Here is a 21,109-nt window from a genome sequence, read left to right on the forward strand (position 1 = left end):
TTATCACAAGATAAATAACACAAAACTGAAACTATTAACAACAATGCTAATAATACCTTGCATTTGAGAAAGCATTGTGATGTAAAAAATGCTTCCAAATGTGTTATCTGTTTTCACAGACAACCCTTACAACAACCCTGTAAGATGGGTAGGTATTATTATCCCCATTTTTACAGATGAGGAAACTGAAGCATATTAAAGTCAAATGACTTGCCCAAGGTCATACAGATGGTTGGGTCAGAAAAGATATCTTGGTCACATGATTCTGCATCTTGTCCTTTTTCCATCACACCTATCATCCTGCCTCTATAGTTAAACCAATCCATAGAAGTGCTGTCTTTTACATGGTACAGATAGTGTTTTTGTCATAGAAACTGGACATTCTCAGGTCCAAAAGGTCAGAAAAATTTATAGTAAAGTTAGAGGAGACAAAGCTGTCCTTTCTCCAAAGAAATCTGAAATCAGTTAATATTCTTAAATTCACTGTATAAGCAGATATCAAACTAGAATTAATCTATAAGAAGATATAAGCAAAAAGTTTAGCTAGAAAGAACAATCTCCTCAAGGAATGCTGAGATCACAAGGAAACTGTGATACTTTTCTCTGTGTCCTTGTGCATAGCGCCCTCTGATGGATGTTTAGTTCAAAAAAATCATGAGTATAGTGACATTTGGTGTTCTAAAGGGCAAGGAGGAAAGATATGTCACAAACAAGATGCTTAAAACAAAAATATTGTTCATTATTCTTGTCACCAATGCCATCATAAAGACAGCCTCCCCTGAAGACCCAGAAAGTGTGCCCCCCTCATTGAACCACAGGTTCATCAAGGAGTTCTCTCAAAGTCTCTTGGTTCTACTTCTTTGCTTCAGAAACAAGATAAATATCCAAAAATTTGTGGGATAAAAATAAATACATATTCAAGTGTGTGATTGGCTGCATGTGCACACATGAGTTTGTATATGTGAGGGGCAATAGCTGAAAGAGGGAGGATTATGTACAAGGAAAAATAGAGAGTAGTAATACTGAAGTAACATTAAGTGTAGCTCAACACCAAAGAGAGCATTAACACTGAGGAGTAAGCAGGGGGAAGTGAAAAGGAGGAGGAAGAGGGAGGAAGAAGGGAATAAAGAGAAAGGAAGGAAAGGGAGGAAGGAAGGAAAAAAGGAGAGGAGTAGAAAAGCTTACAAAGAGAAAAGGGCTAGAGCTAGAACCTAGAGTGGAACAAAGCACCGAAATGGGGAAACCTTAATTACTGAGAAAATAATGAGCCTCAGGTTAAGGCAATGACCAAAATCCAAGCCTGAATAGCCCAGAGCAAACAGATATGGAAAAGTGAGCACCTGGATGAAATGCTGGAAGGAGAGAGAAGCAGTTTTGCACCGTATGAGGATGCTTCTAAATGTGTGTGTATATGTCATGTCCATGTCAGAGTAGCAGTGTGAAATGAGTGGATGAAACAGAACAAGTTCACAGAAGATGTGATTGAGTTTACAGAGTATGAATTGGAGTTGTAATGAAAGAGATGTGAGAGAAAATGTAAAAATATTAGAACCATCATAGATAGAGATAAGTTAGGTTAAAGACATACATTTACCACAGAGATAATTGGGGTAGAAGAATAGATTAGCATAGAAATAGCATAAGCACAGAAAAGCACAGGAATTTAAGTTGTACAACTATGGAATTGTCACAGGGAAGCACACACATCAAGAAAAGTAAAGTAAGAGAAAGAGGCAGTGAAGCACCAACAATAAACACACACACATACACACACATACACAAACCCTGAATACTGGGGCAAAAAACAAGATTCACAATCTGAGAGCCTCTACGACTTCACTTTAAGGCATGAAATCACATCTAGGCTCAGTTAGCATGGAACTTACAGGAAGAAATAAGTGAGAGCACCAGGGAAGAGAGTAGCATGAGAGGTCACAAGAGGCAGTATATACATGCTTATAGCTGTGTGAACATAAAAAGTGTATGAATGTGTGTGCACACATGCACCTGATCATGTCTTCATTCCAATTTAAGATGCAATAAATTGTAGTTTATAGGGAATAGTTAGGGTTGGGGAAGGCTGATTTAATTGGCATGCAAGTACTGGGAGAAGAGCACTAACTTTGAGCCAGTACAACAGCCAACTGGGATCAGGGATTCAGACAGGAAACAGAACCACTATGCAAGTGCATGTTAGTAAAATGTAATATCAATGGGCTCCTCCAGATGAGAAAGCTCGAGGTTCTGGATAATAAGATGGGAAATCTGAAACCTACAAAACTGAGTTTGGGGGGTCACATTTGAGAAAATGGGGTGACAAGTAGCCCTTGCTCCTTAAAACGACATTTTGTCTCAGGCTATTTTGAGGCAGAAAGCCAATACACTAAAGCACCAAGCTGGTGCTCAGGATACATTGAAGAAAAAGAAGGTATTTCTATTGTTGAGAGAGAGCTATTCATGGTCTTCCCTGTAATGTTTCACTCATGCCCTCCCTCATCCAGTATTACTCCAACTTGCTATCACCAACTACTAATGGTAATTTTGCGGATCAAAAATTGGAGTCTAAATGAGTCTCTATCAGAGAATCTAGTTCTCACTCTTTCCATCTCCAAGGAGAGGTATGTGAATTAACAGACCTCTGCAGGATGTAATGTAGTACCAGCTGCCCTTAGGGTGGCACAGTGTTTCAGCACTCAGAATCATCAACCAGAGGGGACTGCAGCTGGACCTGCAGAGATGTCCATGACAGGAAAATGTTGGATCACCACATGCGGCTTAAGGATTTTACCATCTCTACCTGACTTGTTGTTACCATGTTGAGTAGGAACATCTCACCTAGGCTAAGGATGTGGGCCTAATTTTCCTGGGCAGAGAATGGAAGGATCATGACCTGAGCCTCAGGGATACTGTCAGATGGCATGCAACAGTTATACATGCCCAGGTACTCCTTTAAACAAAATCCCAAGGGGTAAGTCGGTCTTCTGTGTGGGTGCCTGCCTTAACGATTGACCGTATGCACCTGAACAGAGAAATAGCCATCGTGGGTTGAACATTGTTTCTCCTCTTGATCCAGGGAAACATCTGGATCTTCCAAATCCCCATGGATAGAGATCTGGGAATTCCCCTCCCCTGTAGCTAAACTGATATCCTCCAACACCTGGGGTTCTGGAATTGCCAGAGGTACCTGTGGCAGTGCAGATGTCCGGAGCTCCTGGAGCTCATGACTCTCTTGCACTTGATCTTGCTGCTGAACCCGGGCACGCCTGGATAATGGCATAAATCTTTCACACCAGGATGTAATAGATCTGAGTTTGGCACGGAAGCGCCTATTGAGCCAGCAGTAGATGAAAGGATTGTAACAGGTACTGCTCATAGCAAACCAGTGGAAGGCATAGAAAACTACACTCTCAGCTTCTATATCTGCGCTGGAAATAAGAACCATATAGCAATTGAGGGAAACCAACATACTGCAAAGATCATTACAATAAGAATTAGCATTCGGATGCTCTTCTTCCGCTTCTGGTAGTGTGCCAAGAGTTGACTAGAAGATGCATCACCAACAGCATTCTGTATCCACAACCTTTTCCCCAGGTGAGAGTAGGTTATGACAATCACCAGCAGCGGGAGGATGTACAGCAGACCAAATGTACCAAGGTCTACATACTTCACAATCAGCTTGCTTGGGCCAGGAAAAGCAGGGAGGCAATGACTCCTGACAATGCCATCCCTACAGCAGAAGAGAATGTAGGTTATGATAACATGACCAGTAGAAGGAACTTTAAGAGATATAGATTCTAGTATGTCTTTAAGTAAATCCCACCTCTCCCATTCTCTAGGTATTAGCTTATTCAATTTTTTTTAAACTTTTATTTAATGAATATAAATTTCCAAAGTACAGCTTATGGACTACAATGGCTCCCCCCCCATAACTTCCCTCCCACCCGCAACCCTCCCCTTTCCCGCTCCCTCTCCCCTTCCATTCACATCAAGATTCATTTTCAATTCTCTTTATATACAGAAGATCAATTTAGTATATATTAAGTAAAGAATTCAACAGTTTGCCCTCACATAGCAACACAAAGTGAAAAATACTGTTGGAGTACTAGTTATAGCATTAAATCACAATGTACAGCACATTAAGGACAGAGATCCTACATGATTTTTTTAAGAATTGATTAATTTTCTATGCAATTTCCAATTTAACACCAGGTTTCTTTTTTTTTCATTTTCAATTATCTTTATATACAGAAGATCGATTCAGTATATACTAAGTAAAAATTTCATCAGTTTGCACCCACACAGAAACACAAAGTGTAAAATACTGTTTCAGTACTAGTTATAGCATTACTTCACAGTGGACAACACATTAAGGACAGATCCCACATGAGACGTAAGTACACAATGACTCCTGTTGTTGACTTAACAATTTGACACTCTTGTTTACGGCGTCATTAATCTCCCTAGGCTCTAGTCATGAGTTGTCAGGGCTATGGAAGCCTTTAGGGTTCGCCAACTTCGATCTTATTCCGACAGGGTCATAGTCAAAGTGGAAGTTCTTTCCTCCCTTCAGAGAAAGGTACCTCCTTCTCAGATGGCCCCGTTCTTTCCACTGGGATCTCACTTGCTCATCTTTCATTACTCATCTCACTTGCTCATCTTTCATTACTCATCTTTCATTTAGGTCTTTTTTTTTTTTGCCAGGGTGTCTTGGCTTTCCATGCCTAAAATACTCTCATGGGCTCTTGAGTCAGATCCAAATGCCTTAAGGGCTGATTCTGTGGCCAGAATGATATTTAGGACATCTGCCATTCTATGAGTCTGCTGTGTCTCCCACTTCCCATGTTGGATCATTCTCTCCCTTTTTGGTTCTATCAGTTAGTATTAGCAGACACTTGTCTTGTTTGTGTGATCCCTTTGACTCTTAGACCTATCAGTGTGATCAATTGTGAACTGAAGATGATCACTTGGACTAGTGAGATGGCATTGGTACATGCCACCTTGATGGGATTGTATTGGAATCCCCTGGCACGTTTCTAACTCCATCATTTGGGGCAAGTCCGATTGAGCATGCCCCAAATTGTAAATTTCCTCCTCCCTCTTATTCAATTTTTTAAAGTATCCCTAGAAACGATTGCTTTTTAAAATCTTATTTATTTATTTATTTATTTGACAGGTAGAGTTATAGACAATGAGAGAGAGAGACAGAGATAAAGGTCTTTCTTCTGTTGGTTCACTCCCCAAATGGCCACTATGGCCAGCGCTGCGCCAATCCGACGCCAGGAGCCAGGTGCTTCTTCCTGGTCTCCCACATGGGTGCAGGACCCAAGCACCTGGGCCATCGTCCACTGCCCTCCCAGGCCACAGCAGAGAGCTGGACTGGAAGAGGAGCAGCCGGGACTAGAACTGGAGCCCATATGGGATGCCAGTGCCGCAGGCGGAGGATTAACCAAGTGAGCCATGGTACCAGCCCCAGTTTATTCAATTTTAAAGTTTTTTCAATTTTAACATTAAACAGTAATTTATTTTTCTTAAGTGACCCAGTCCAGGCAGTGGTCAAACTGAGGTTGACTAGACTCCTGATCACCAGTGTTTCTAACAAAGATGCTCATCTTCTTAGTTCCAGCAATATAGATTAGAGTTAGATAAATTTCCTCCATTGAGGAAAATTATAAAGGAACAAGAACACAGGTAAGGATTTTTCAAATGTCAACTTCCTGAGGGTCTCTGGAAAGAGGAAGGTAAAATTATATATTAAGTAACCAATCAGACTTACCTGTTCATGAAAGAAAACAGGTTTTGATAAATTGCATGTGGGAGAGCAAGGAACACTGCCAGACTCCAGATCAGGGCAACAGTCAACAGGCTTTGGAAATAAGTTAGCCTTGGCTTCATTGGGTGCAGAATTACCTAGAACAGAGAGGCACCAATCTTTACATCAATTTAGATCTTGTGTTGTTTGTATTGACGTGTCCATACCTGTACCTTTTATATAATTTACTTGGTCTGTTAATACCATTTACCTTACTCCAGTCTGAACATGGTTGAATTGAAAGTAATTTAGAAAAAAAGAATAATACATTAAAAATGTGTCTTGGAAAATATTAAAAATTCCAAATGGTTCCCAAAGAAGAAGGAGGCAATGTGAAGTGTTGTGTTTGTGTCATTCTATAAACATACTCTATCCTCAAGGCCTATTACATCCTGAAGTTCAGGAGATATCTATTTGCCTGAGTATAGCCTGTCCTTTTATTCTGAAGTGCCCTCCAGAGACCTTACCCGGTGTCGGTCCATGGCAACAGCCATCAGCGTTAGAGTTGAGACGTGGAGGGAGCAGTACTGAGCAAATCGACTCACATGGCACATGATCCTGCCAAATAACCACTGTCCACTCAGGAACCGGGCCTGGTAGAAGGAAGCAATGAGAGGTTAGCTAATTACTCAAGTAAGTTTCTCATGCATTGCTGAAGTGAAAATTTCTAGAAACAGAGCTTAAGGCAAGCTTACATCCCTCTTCTTCTTGCCCCATCACCCATCCCTGGATTGGAGCAGCAACTTCCCCGTGAACTGGAACCAACCTGATATAGTCACTCACCAAAGCAAACGGACTGTTGAATATAATTATCAAAATGTCAGATACAGCCAGATTAAAGATGAGAAGGCCTGTTGATTTGGTGATTTCCTTGTGTTTGATAAAAACTTGGCATACCAGCGAGTTGCCGAAGAGGGATATCATTATGATGACTGCATATGCTACAGTCAGTACTATCTTCGCTGCGACGTGGGGTTTGCCCACCAGCCATTTTCTGACAGCTTCTGTTGGCCCTTCCCATTCAGAAATGACAACACTGGTTCCATTTGCATTTGTGCCATTCCAGCTTTGATCCTCAGTGAGTGGAATCTTAGTGAAATTTTGGACGAGCCAATCAACAGTACTTTGTACTTGTAATAGGGAAGGGGATGCTTCTTGAAATGAATAGTTCATTTTTGTTTTGGGTTACAAATTAAGCCTACTCTAAGGGGCTACAAAAAAGATAGGTGAGGAAATCCTTCTCCTATGCCTGACAAACAGAAACTCCTGGATCTGCCTTAGATTTGAAGATCAGAATTCGCTATCTCACAGAGCTCGTTATAAAGTGAGATCCTGAGGAGCCAGGAGCTAAGTCTTCACTTCTCCTGCAGAAGAGAAGCAAGGAGTCTTGCTCATCAGCTTACATTCACCAAGATGAAGGAATCTGTGGAGCCAAACCAGAACAACAGTTTACTCATGGAACTGAGTTACTGAGTTTTTCCTCCTCTCCATCTCTGTTAAGGAGCATGAAATTCTGTCAAGTCATTTGCAGTCATTACCTATTAAGTGTATTTGAAGTATATTTGATTTCTCCCAAATCATCATCATGGGAAGGGGCAAATAATAACCTTGACACATTATTTAGAGAATGACATCATTCTGTCCTCCTCGAGTCAGAAAAGAGTAGCGTTCTGTAGTCCAGGCTGAAGGCCAGGGGCCCTGTGCTCTCCGGGAGCCCTGCTGGGAGTCTCCAGATCGGGGTCATAGAGTAGGAGAGGAATGGCCATGTTAAATATGACACAATAGTAAAGTACATTAAGATTCTGGGTGCATTTCACATTTTTAAAATTTAAAATTTGAATGTTCTTTGCTTACATTTTCATCTCCGAGATATATTTTAGCTTTATTTAGGACTAATCTCCAATTAGCACTCACTGGGAAATTGCTAAAGGGATTCTGTAGAGAATAATTTTTTAAAATCAAATAATCATCTTTGTAATTTAGTTTGCTGTTTTTTTATTTATAAATTTTTTTTAAAAAATATATTTTTAAAGAAATGTACCCCTATACAAAAACTAAATTTCTCCCCTGTGCCAGGTAGTGCCAAAGTGAGATCCTTATCAACAAATGTGATTGACATCCAAACACCAGGGTAGCAATCAGTTTGAATATATAGGCTGTGAATGCTGTCACCACCCATTCAAATTATTTAAGAGGAAGAAGTATGCATAAATTCATTTCCAAGGCTTTTGGATGAAAACCATTTTAGTCCCTACCCTCTTCCACTACAAACTTGTCCAAAAACAGCAATTTGTTATTTTTAAACAACTGTACATTAGCCACTGTGAGTACCATTTACCTATATGCTACGTGCTCACTAGGCAATACTTAGCATTTGAATTCAGATAATCCTTAGACACCATCTGTTTTCTAAGCTGATTGTTTTGATGTGTGACTCATTTTATTTCATCAAGATTTATCTATACAAGTTTATAATCAATCAATCCATCAGCAAGTGTTACCCAAAATCCTTGAAACTAAGCTAGGCTACTGGCCCTGCAGAATGGTAAAATAAATCAATTACTTATAAGTCATAGAGAAACGTCTAACAGCAACTAATTTCAGTACAATCCAAGCTAGAAAATTAATATAGTTTAAAATACAGATGGTTTAAATGCTCTCAGTTTTGAGAAGAGAATGCTATCGATGGGGGCTGAGTTAGCCAGAGGAGGTTTGAGAGAGGATAAAATCAAATGTAGATTTTTATGTAAAACTGGCAAACACACAAGCCTGGTTTCTCATCATTACAATGTTCATCAACTCATGCCCCAGGATTTCTGTTGAGGTGCTATTGCTTCCTAATCCATATAGCGTTAATTAAGTAGTTAATAAATTATTTCCTAATCAAAGATTGTCAGGACTAGTAGGCTATGTACATCTGGTTTCTGGTCTTGGATCCATCCTGAGTGTCCTAGGATGAGAGTGAGGGGAGTGGGAACTTTCTAGCTCATCTTAGAGTAAAGGCCATTCTGTCCCACTCTTCCTTGTGCTGGAGGACATAAATAAAAAGATTAAGCCAGAAGAACTGAGTCTCTGAATAGCTAACTAGTCTCTAACTCTAGAATGTGGGAGCTAGTTAATAAAAGATGAAGTGGTTCCAGTGTTGTGGTGTAGCAGATGAAGCTGACACTTGTTACATAGGCAACCATATCAGAACACGGGTTCCAGTCCTGGCTGCTACACTTCCGGTCTAGCTCCTTGCTAACACACCAGTGAAAGCAATGAAGATGGCCCAAGTACTTGAGCCCTTGCCACCCACATAAGAGATCAACATGTAGTTCCAAGTTCCTGGCTTTGATCTGGCCCAATCCTGGCCACTGTGACCAATGGGGACTGAATCAGCAGACAGAAAATCTTTCTTTGTCTCTTCCTGTCACTCTGCCTTTCAAATAAATATTCACACGCACACACGTACACACACACAAAGGCTGAAATAACTAGCGTGAATGTGTGTGTGCATATGTATGGAAGAGTGGGGTGTTGTCATAATATCATAGATTTAGAAGCAGAAGATCTTTTTAAAATTATTTATTTTTTATATAAAAAGAGCCGATTTCACATGTCTTTAGTTTCCATTTGCATTCCTCCTCCCTGCTCTGCCACTAAATTACAATGTGACTGAACAGACCCATTTTTTGTGCCTTGTTTTCTCCAATTGTCCTTGTCCAAAGGAGATAATATATGCTTACAAGGTGGTAGTGAGGATTAAGCTAGCATGATGTGAATTGCACAAAAATATATGCTATTCAAATAAAAAGTCTTTATGATAATTTTATTTTTATTGTAACCATATTATTTTTCTTTCTTGACAGCCCTCACCCCCTCACTGTAATCAACTCCTCTACTGTAGAAAAATCCCTCAGTCCACTTCTATGGGTAATTGATTTTTTGCTATTTAAAATCAATTAGCTCACATTGAAAGGGAGCAAATGGAATATTTTTGTGTATGTGCAATTAGATGATATGTGTGCATGTGTGTGTGTACTTTAGTGGTTATGTGTGTGATATATATTTGAGAGACATGTTGTACTTGTGTGAATTTGTGTGGAGCATGTTTGTTATATGTTTGCATGGTGTAGATTTGGATGGTGTCTATCTGCTATACAGCAAACAAAGTTTATGTTTGTGTGTGGCATATTTGCATGGAGTGTGTGTATATATGTGGTACTATTTCTCTGCTGTAAAAGCTTGTATGGTGTACTTTGCATGGTCTGTGTGGTACATATTTGTGCAATGGAAGTCTGTGTTTCCCCACCTAATCTGGATGCTGGAAGATGTTAGGAGTCTCACCCCAGTTTTGTAGTTACAGCTCTGTTCCCTTGCATCTTACTGAAAAGACCCCACACCTCTCCCAGAGGGGAGGGCAGATCAAGGAGTGGAGCCACAATTTCCAACTACAACACCTTCCCCAATTGCCAAGTTGAGGCAGGGCTAGGAATACGATTAGCATCTAGGACTTCATCACTAGCACAGAATCAACATTGCAGAATAGGAATGGACACATGGAGAAGCATACCCTCTACGTCTGGACCTCATTCCTTCCCCTAATGACTTCCCAGGCTGTGGGCTGGTGTGTGGCTTTTCTGAGTGGCAGCTGCCTGGAGGAGGGGTGGGCGACCGCAATCGCAGACACCAAAAAGGTTACAGCCTCCCCTTTGCCCGCGTTGTTGCGGAGTCTGTTTGAGAGGAGGGAGCACAGCATCGTTTCTGGCGTTTTCCTGTACTCAAAGGTGGAAAAGGGGCTAAGGAACTTCAGTTTACCTAGTTTGAAGATCCGATGCTCCTCAGTAGGACTTCTGTTTAGCCAAGCAGACAGAAGAGGGCAGTGAAGAGGAATACATCCTCTTACATTAGCCCCCTCCTCAAATTTCAGGAAGGCGTGGCTTTAAAGAAACCACGTTACCTTAAGATCTCCCAGCGCCTAGGAAGCCAGGGGTCCCCTCAGGCTGTACCAGCCCATTCCCCATCCTCCCGACTTGCTGCTTGGACAGTACCAGGAAGAAGGGCCGGGGTGAGAGAGAGCTCCGATTAGCGAGATTTGGTCTTTTCTATCTCGCTGGCAGAACGGATGTAATAGATGAATTTACTTACATCCTAGGTTATAGCCCCCTCCCCAATCCTTGAGCAAGGGATTCCAGTGAGGGAGGGGCTTCTCAGGAGAGGAGCCTTAGCTCTGACGGGAGTCCTACCCAGCCCAGCGAGGCGCAGGAGAGCAAGGTGGGGAGGAGGCTGGGGAGTCAGGGACCTGGGAGGGAGTGCAAAGAGGGTGCTGACCTTTGGCTTTCCAAGACTACGGTGCTGGGGTCAGTCTAAGAGTTTGTGTGCACTTTGGTGAAAACAAACAAACACGTATTTTTTTTTTTAAGCGTATTAGTGTGGTGGTGGGGGAAAGGCAGACATGAAAGCAGCCAGTAGAAGCAGCCACCAGACTCTGGGAAGACGCAGACAGGGTGTAGGGAATGGGAGAGTGGGTACCCCAGAGGCTTTTCAGGACTGCTACTATAGCTGCTGTGAACAGACAAGAAAGAGGGAATTTCTAAGGACTCCCCCAGAGCTCGCGAGAAAGCCCAGGTAACCTGTGGAAGACATGCATTGAGTCCTCGGGAACTGCGAGTGCCCTGTGGACCTGGGGTTGCCAATGCCCTAAACCCTTCCCCTGGGTGGGCACTCTGAGCCCAGTTGAGCATAAAAGTGGAGGGCCCTCGGTCTGCCCATCAGCCTATTTACCTGGTGCCAATCGCAGAGGCGGCGGCTCCCTCGCGGATTTCTCCCGCCTTTCCTGCAGGCGTTAGTCTTACCTTGGAGCGCTGTAGTCCAGGAATGACTGGGAAACGGAGCGCTTCCCAGCCTCAGTTTGTGGTTGGGAAAAAGGGGAAAGGGGCGGCTCGCCACCTGCCTTCTGGAGCCAGGACTGCTTTGTCGCCAGGAAGGTCTCTGGGGCGCTGAGGACCGCCGAAGACTGCTGCGGCCAAGGTGGCCAGCGCGTTCGCGGGAACCAGGGGGACTGGGCAGTGACCCTCAGCGGCGGGGGGCGGGGCCTGGGGAGGGCGGGCAGAGCTTTGCGTGAGACTTTGCCTGTGCCACGCGATGCTGTCTGGGTCCGCAACGCAGAGGGGGGCACAGGTGGCTTCCATGGGAGGGGATGCCAACTGTGTAACTGGGGATTGGGTCGCCCTTTTCAAGGCACAGGCATTTTGTGGGGCCATACCAGATAGAGCTTTTCAATGCGCGGAGTGGTTGTCGCCAGCGGTGCGCATGCATCAGTTTTAAGCCCCACATATCTAATTGTACCCAATGCAATTTACCAATCATCAGGTAATTAGCATTATGTTCCCCGCTGCTCCCATTCCTCCATTCCTCATCTCTGCTATTCCGGCTGGCTTCCCAAAGCCTCTCGGCCTTTAGGATTTATTTCGATTTCTCTGATCTACATCCCGTCGGGGCCGCACGAGGACTGTGCACCCTCAGGACAGTGGGAGCTTGAAATAGAGAGATGGAAATGATGGGTGGAAGGGGTTAAAGGAGCAGTTTGAGAAAAAGAAGTCTTTGGAAAGCTGCCCACCACTATGCTTCTAGTGACGCAAAACAGCATATGTGAAATAAATATTTTCTTCTACGAAAGCAATGTAGACTGCAATGGGAGGAACATGGGGAGAAAGGAGAAAGAGTGGACAAACAGGGAAATAGAGTAATTCCTGGCTTAAAATGCACAGCAAAGATAGACGTTTCTTGGAGACTTTCCTTGAAACACCTGAGTTTCTATTATTTTACTTCGAAATGTTTTACTTTCTTTCTCCGTGTGTATGTGTGTGTGTGTGTGCGCGCGCATCTGGAAAAAAGAATCCGATAATGTATCTTTCAACTTCCTGAATGGACTCCTCATTCCCCTTGCACCTCGAATCTTCTAGAAGGAACACATAAACACTCCGAAACTCATGACGCACTGACTGCCTCCTGGATACAACAGGGGCACTGTGATCTCCGGTGGTACATCTCATCTTCCTACAACAGCATGCAAGCACTGCAGGTTTCTTCCGTAAACTTCTAGTTTTCCCCCAGAAAGTAAAAGAACTCTGTTTTCCCCTTGCACCTAGTCGGTTTTCCGCTAAAGAGGGTGGGTACACTTTCTTCAAATTTCGTGATTGGTGACAGTCACCCATTTTCTCTATGCACCCTGTATTTGCTATGGAGGCTTCGGGAGACCCTCACAGACCAGATTTCTATGAGTTTTGATGGTAGCTCCCCAGCTATCTCCTGAGAAAATAAAAATCTAAATTCATGGCAGGGATACCTCCTTATTTCTCCTAACACTCCCTTTTTTCCTGGAAGCTTTGGAAATATTTTCAAACCTCTGTTGAAGATGAAATTTTGCAGCATCACCTTGAATTTACCCCAGTCAGTGTGGAAGCGCCCATTCTCCCAGCATCCGCATTCACCCGGTGGTCAGTGCTGCAACACTGAACTCTCTGCTACGCACATTAAATTTACCACAGGCAGGGCCAAGGGACGCTACCCCTCTCGTGAACATCCAATTTTCTTTAGATAGACAAAGGGCACCCCACAACTCTCCTACAGCCAAAAATTATCCCAGGCAAAGCCAGGGATCCCTTATCTTCCCCTGTGCTACCCAAATTGTCTCTGGATTATAAAACAGCCATCATCTTCCCTTAACCCCATATTTTGTCTTTCAAAGTACCTAGACAGTCTGCTGTAGACCCAAAAGGCATCAAAAGCCCTGAAAATTTTACCAGTCGTTTCTCTATTTTGCTAAATCCCAACATCACCTCCTCAGCCTTAGCTCCAAGAGTCATGAACAGATGCCCATAGGTGCACAACTCCTCTGAGGACACCAATAATCCCTCAACTGACAGCGCAAGATCCCCTTTCTGGCAACGAAACAGCACAGGCTGGACTCAGCACTTGCACACATCTCCAGACTGACATCACTAATAAGGAGGGAAAAATACTCGAATTTCTGACCTGCGAATGCCGGCGTTTGATTTAGAAAAGTGAGCTCGACGTCTTTACGGTAAATAACCTGTAAGGTAACATCTTTACGCAGCCCTCTGGGCATGCCTGAAATTCCCAGAACTCCATCTATCCAAAACACCACCAACAAGACCCTCAGCCCCACCAACAGCTCGCTCCCTCACCACTCCTAACCAAGGAAGGCTCCACGCACCATCACTAACCTGGAGGAATTGATGGGAAGTCTCTACCCCGCAGGGAGTTAGGTTCGCTAGGGCAGAGCGCCCCAGCCCTTTAAGGGTCCGCGAGTCCGCTCAGGATCCTCCGACCGCTTCTGGGGTTTTCCGCACTACTTGGTATTCTTCCAAAGTCCTCTTCTCTCCCAAGAAATGCAGCGGCTGCACGTGGGGCTCTCGGAGAGTTAGCACAAGCCAGCCAATCAAGAGCGGAGGCGAGAGAGCCCTGGCTCCGGAGCGGTCTGCCACTGAGAGCTGGCTGGAGGCCCCCTAGTAACCGATTTATAGTGTTCCGCGGGGAGGGAGGAAGAGGGCGGCGCTCTAGCCGATTGGTTATAGAACGAGGTGCTGGGGGGAGAGGTAAGTGCTGTCTTGTGGGCTCTGCGTCGCCTCCTTTTTTTGCCGCCCACGCAGTGCCATTTATGAAGGCTTTAGCTGGCACTCGGTTTTCCAATCGATTCTTTTTCGAAGTTCAGCTTCAAATCGAGCCAAAATTTCTACATTCTTCTCTCCCCTCACCCCAGTTCTCCAAGGCACAGCCCCAGCCTATCAAAAGAGAGATGTAAAGGAGTTCTCTTGGTCGCCTATAAGAGCACTTGTAGTGGATAGTTCATGGCGATTGGGATCCAAAGAAAAATCTTGCTAGAATAAATAATGAGAAGAATACGTGTACATACAGACTTGTTTTCTCACGGTGAAGGGAGCTCTTCTGCATACATTCGCTTTTATTATTATTGTATGATCCAACGAAGCATAGCCAGCATGAAATCTTGTACTGTAAGGCCTGCGTTGTGGCACAGAGGGTAAGGCTGTGGACTGCAATTCACCGTTGCTCCGCTTCCGTTCCAGCATCCCTGCTAATGTGCCCAAAAAAGCAGCAATGATGGCCCAAGTGCTTCCCCTTCCCCCACTGTGGGAGACCCAGAAGAAAGTCCTGGCTCCTGACTTCGGATTGGCCCAGTCCTCTTCATTGCGGTTATTTGGGGAGTGAACCAGCAGATGGAAGATCTCTCTCTCTCTCTCTCTCTCTCTCTCTCTCTCTCTCCCTTCCATCCTCCCTCCTTACCTGCCTCCCTCTGTCTCTCCTGTTCTCTATAATTTTACCTTTCAATTATATAAACGTTATAAATAAAGATATGAGGCCGGCGCCGCGGCTCAATAGGCTAATCCTCTGCCTGTGGCGCCAGCACCCCGGGTTCTAGTCCCGGTTGGGGCGCCAGATTCTATCCCGGTTGTTCCTCTTCCAGTCCAGCTCTCCGCTGTGGCCCGGGAAGGCAGTGGAGGATGGCCCAAATGCTTGGGCCTTGCACCTGCATGGGAGACCAGGAGGAAGCACCTGGCTCCTGGCTTCGGATCGGCACAGTGGGCCAGCCATGGCGACCATTTGGGAGGTGAACCAATGGCAAAGGAAGACCTCTCTCTCTCTCTCTCTCTCTCTCACTCACTGTCTAACTCTGCCTGTCAAAAAATATAAATACATACAGATACAAAAATTTCACTAATCAACAGTGGGTTTGAACTGGTAGATGAATCAATGAACTTGAAGATAGATTGATATCTTTATAGTACTTTTTACCTTTGGAATATCCATTTGGTTCTTTTGTAATTTCTGTTTTTAAATGCATATCTTCTATTTGATAAGACATTGCCATCTTACCTTTGTTCTTTAACTATGATTTCCTTTAATTTTTGGAATATATTTAAAATAGTTTATATAAAATCAGTCTACTAGATCAATATATGAGGCATCTCAAGGGATTTCCATTGCCTGATTTTCTCCCTGTGAATACATCACACTTTCTTGTTCTTTGCATGTTTTATGTTTTTTTTTTTGTTGAAAATTGAAAAATGGATATTTTAGCTGATTTATTTTAGGAGCTCTGTAACAAAATCAGAGTTAAGTGTTTGCATGTCTATTTAGCAACTGGACTGGACAATTTCAGTGAAATCTATTTCTCCCATATTGTGCAGCCTCTGATGTTGCTCTTCAAATAGTTCAGTCTTGGTTATAACATGGTCACTCTGGGATGACATTAGCTTGAGCAGAACTATCTTTGTCCTTTTCCCTGATATCTCTCTCTTAAGCTGTCTACTTTGTTGCTATCATACCCAGTTATGAGCCTCCAGTAATTGCTCTATGATTCCAATATTGTTTTCAACAATGCCACATAGCATAACTTACTCTACAGTAATCCAGTTGAATCCCATTCTTTGAGGCATCCTCAAACCTCAAGCAGAAGACTCTTGTTAGTTGACTGTTTGCCTGATTCTTGTTGTTAGTCTTCTAGATAACCTAAAGTTTAGATTGCTGTTCTCATGAAGTTGTCAGCCTTATTTTTGTTCTTTACTATCCAAATCTCCCATAGTTTTCAACAGTTCCCTACAGCTTGAGATTCCCTATGTTCTATTCCAAATAAAGTTATCTTTGGGAGGGCTATTGCATTGTGATCTTAAATACTACCTCTCCCCCTGAATAAATTCTCTTTGCCACTATTTCAGATTCTAAGGCAGATACAGTGTCCTGTTTCTCTTGAAGAAGCATCCCTGCTTTATGAATTAAAAGAAAACTCACCCTTACAATCATCCTAGAAGAGAAAGTGTTTCTGGTCTTCTTTGTATTGGACATAATTTTTACCTTATGTTTAGCGGCTGAGTGGAGCAAAGGAGCCCCCAAAATCTTAGCAGCTCTTACCTAAATGGGAGTTTCTAAAACAGAGATCTTGGAGAAATGAGAAATGATGTCAGCCTGCCTCAACTAGGAATATATTATAGCTGTAGATGAGGGTCTTGTGAGAAGGGGAGACATAGTTTTTACCATATCTTTCCAGGGTTGCGCTTCCATCAGGCTAAGCTGTGTTAAGAGAAGTAGCAAGCCATAGGCCAAATGTGGTGGATTCTCACTGTTCTTACTAAGACTTATTCAAGATTTTAGTGAATAAGATCTAGTAGATTTTCTTGAATAAATGTTCCCTCATATGCTGTTAGGACAGTTTCCAAAAATACTGCTTTTGGTTTGTTTCAAGCTTTTTTAAGGTATGGTTGTTTGCCTAGGGTAAGTGTCCTTACATCACCAATCTAGAGGTCATTTTATCTTTCTTATCTTCTTAGACTTGTGCTTTGTAAAATGTAGCATGTTATTATATATGTTTTATGTTGGCTGTATCCTCTCTGTATTAATCATAGTCCTCTCCTAGGTAGAAAAACTAGCTATTCTCCTACTGCTTCTTCATCAGTCAAATTAGTACTGTGGCTGTTAAATGAGCACTTACTACATCTTCAGTCGTGAATAGGAGTGAAGAGAAGGATACAGTGAGGAGAAAGATACAGTGATGAATCAGACCCAATCCCTTAACCCTCAATTTTCCTCAATGTAAGGAGACAGATATGAATATTACTTAAAAAGAAGGCGTCACATGATCAGTGTCAAAATAAATGAGCAAATATACTCTGGAAACAGTCTAGGTTTCTCTCTCTCTCTCTCTCTCTCTCTCTCTCTCTCTCTGCCTTTCAGTGAGGAGGTGATCTCTGCACTATTTGATATTCTATGTTTTCAGGAGTGGCATTTAATCTGGACCTTGATGTGTGGGTCAGGTTCTGATATTGGCAAGTAGGAAAGGGAATATTCTGAGTAGAGGAAAATGAGCCCAGTCATGAATATATTATACAGAAAAATGTATGCTTTCAGCATCTAAATTAGGCAGGTTAAAAAAAATGGTCTGGTCCAAATTATGAAAACCCTTTGAAACCCACACTGCTAGATTTGGGACTTCATTCTGTAGACAGTGGGGCATCATAACATGTTTTTGAATAGCATATCAACACAATTACTTGAGAAAGAGCAACTGACTGAAGAATGAAGAACCAGATTTCAAAAGTGATACCAGAGGCAAGGAAGCTGGTGAGAAGGAAACTATTACTATTTTCTAAGAGATAAATAATGAGGGCCTGGTTTTGGGCAGTGACAGAGGGGGTAGAAAATGGTGAAGGACTAAAGTGATTCTGGGCAAGTAGGCACAAGAAGCTTTGGAGACTGATTAGATGACTCCTTAAAAACTTGGAATAATGGTTTAAATGCCACATTCTTCTGAGAGCTAATAGAAATGTTCATAGCTTAGGATGGTTAAGAGCTTATTCATTCTGGGCTGTGTGAATTTAAGGACCACTTAATAGCGTGTATGTACTGAACAATTCCTGGGAACTTTCCAAGATTGCAGAGATGAGTATCAAGTCGTGACAACTTTGTGTCATATAGAGGTAGACAGTTATATGTGGTTTAGCCCCCGATTTCAAGAAACTTAAAGATGTGGAGAAATAAATTGATAAAGCAATTTATTTAAAAACTTAAACTTTAACCCTATTTTATTTACCCCAAGGGCTAATAGATAAACTATCATATTAAAATGCCTCACAGATGGTTAATTGGATATATTAAGGTATTAAAGTATAATGTTCAGTGTAGGTTTAGTCAGTAGACTAAAGAAACCAGAGAAAACTTCTGAGAGGAGATGGTATTTAAGCATAGCATTTAAAGAACAAAGAATTTAGGTAGTCTTAGCAAAGGGATAAGATTAGAATTAGGCAGAAAAATGAGGCTTAATTTGAAGAATGACTAGACTTAGGTATATAAATCCAGAAAGATGCTCTTTCTTGCTGGATTAGGTATTGGGGTAGGGTTAGGGGACAGGATGACATTGGAAAGACAAATATTTAATCAAATTCTTCCACCTAACCACAAAATCAAGTCACTGAATACCTATGATACACATAAAGAATTGTCCCAGATATGTATGGACCTGCCTGAAGAGGAAGAAATACAACAGAGAGAACCTGAGATCACCGTTGGTGACCTGGGGTGTCAGTTTTTGGTCTCTAGATATGGAAGATGGAGAGAAAGGAAGGCTGGTGACTTCTCATGATGGTGACTAGAATCCATAGATCTCTGAGTTCTCCTGTTGCCCATCTATCTCTTAGAGATAGACTGTTGGCTTAGCTCTAAGCCCTTCTGTGGTGTCAGTAATCCCTTTGTGAAGTCAGGGAGCACGAAACCATTCCAAACCAGTTCTATCCACAGGATAACCAAAATACCTGAAAACTCTGCAAAGGTTTGGGAAGGGCCAGGGAGAACTTTCTGATGAGGACCAAGAAGAAGTCATCATCTAGTCTCTATTTCCAGCGAATTTTTCTGATTTATTAAAAAAAAAAATTAAGAGGCCGGCGCCGCGCCTCAATAGGCTAATCCTCTGCCTGCGGCGCCGGCACACTGGGTTCTAGTCCTGGTCGGGGCGCCGGATTCTGTCCCGGTTGCCCCTCTTGCAGGCCAGCTCTCTGCTGTAGCTCGGGAGTGCAGTGGAGGATGGCCCAAGTGCTTGGGCCTTGCACCCGCATGGGAGACCAGGAGAAGCACCTGGCTCCTGGCTTCGGATCAGAGTGCTGCACCGGCTGCAGCGCGCCAGCCGTGGCGGCCATTGAAGGGTGAACCAATTGCAAAGGAAGACCTTTCTCTCTATCTCTCTCTCACTGTCCACTCTGTCAAAAAAAAAAATTAAGAGAGAGAAAGAGAGAGAATTCTCCCATATGTATTGGTTCATTTTTTTAAATTTAATCTTTTATTTAATGAATATAAATTTCCAAAGTACAGCTTATGGATTACAATGGCTTCCCCCCCCCCAAAATTTCCCTCCCACCCACAACCCTCCCCTTTCCCACTCGCTCTTCCCTTCCATTCACATCAAGATTCATTTTCAATTCTCTTTATATACAGAAGATCAGTTTAGTATATATAAAGATTTCAACAGTTTGCCCTCACATAGCAACACAAAGTGAAAAAAATGCTGTTGGAGTACTAGTTATAGCATTAAATAACAGTGTACAGCACATTAATGACAGAGATCCTACATGATTTTTTTTAAAAAAATTGATTAATTTTCTATGTAATTTCCAATTTAACAACTGGTTCATTTTTTAAATGCTCAGAATAGCCAGGGCTGGGCCAAGGTCTCAGCTGGTAACCAGAAACTCAATTCATGTGACCCACATGGATGACAAGAACCCAATTATTTAAACCATCATCACTGCTTCTCAGGGTCTGCTTTAGCAGGAAACTGTAGTCAGGAACTGGATGTTGGCATCAAACCCAGGCACTATGACATGGAACATGGAGATCTGAATGCATTATCTTAACCACTAGGTCAAACTCTCACCCCACCTGAAAGATTTAATTGAGTATCTGCTGCTTACCCAACTCTGAGCAAGACCATGTTGGACTTGCTGGTGAGGACAAGTAGCAGCAGCACCTGTTTACTTCATTCTCTTTATTGGGATTTTAAGGCCTGCACTACTGAAGCAGTGAACTGATAATACTAGGTAGCAAATGAATAAGAGCTGGATGAGTAGTTCAGACTGGTTGGACTATAGACATTCAGAGAGGGGAGAAATATATGAGTGTCAAATGGAAACAGAACAGTACTATAGAGAAAATGGGATCCAATACAACTCTTGGAGACTAGGAATGGTTTAAAGGTTGGTGTAGAGAAAGAAGAGGCAGGCAGAGCAAGTATGAGAAGTAGGGTAACTATGTAAGAAGGAAAGTGAATTACAAGGAGAGTAAAGTGGTGAAATTACACTAGATACAAGTAAGAATGAAAGGAAGAACAGAAAATTTATTCCTTTTGAATGGCAAGTACAAAATTTAGATTTTTACCCAAAGCAATGGATATATATTTGACTGTTGATTATTGAGTACCAACTATGTGTTGGGGACTACGGTGGTGTGGCTATTATTCTCAGAAATCCTATAGTTTCTTGCCATTTTGGTATTCCCTGGAGTGACTAACTGTTCTGTTTTTCCCAGGACTGAAGAATTTCCTGGGACATGAGACTTTCCATGCTAAAATTGAGAAAGTCTCAGACAAAATGAGATAGATTGGTCATCGTGATGTTCTCTTTCTCTCCCACTTTATTTTACTTTTCTTCTTTATTTCTGTGGATTCATTTTCTTTACTCTATCTCTGTCTCAAACATATCCTATCCATTATTCTCAAACCTTCAATTCCTATTC

General features: G+C 42.5%; 1 protein-coding gene across 1 annotated transcript; it reads right to left on the reverse strand.

The window, feature by feature from the left end:
• Positions 1-2,998: 2,998 nt before the first annotated feature.
• Positions 2,999-6,982, reverse strand: LOC133752740 (G-protein coupled receptor 83-like). Its single transcript, XM_062183089.1, is given in 5 exon segments — positions 2,999-3,453; positions 3,456-3,727; positions 5,774-5,907; positions 6,277-6,402; positions 6,593-6,982. Coding segments are annotated over 5 exon segments (1,377 nt in total).
• Positions 6,983-21,109: the final 14,127 nt, after the last annotated feature.

The sequence above is a fragment of the Lepus europaeus genome, chromosome X, assembly GCF_033115175.1.
Source record: "Lepus europaeus isolate LE1 chromosome X, mLepTim1.pri, whole genome shotgun sequence".
Taxonomy (NCBI): Eukaryota; Metazoa; Chordata; class Mammalia; order Lagomorpha; family Leporidae; genus Lepus; species Lepus europaeus.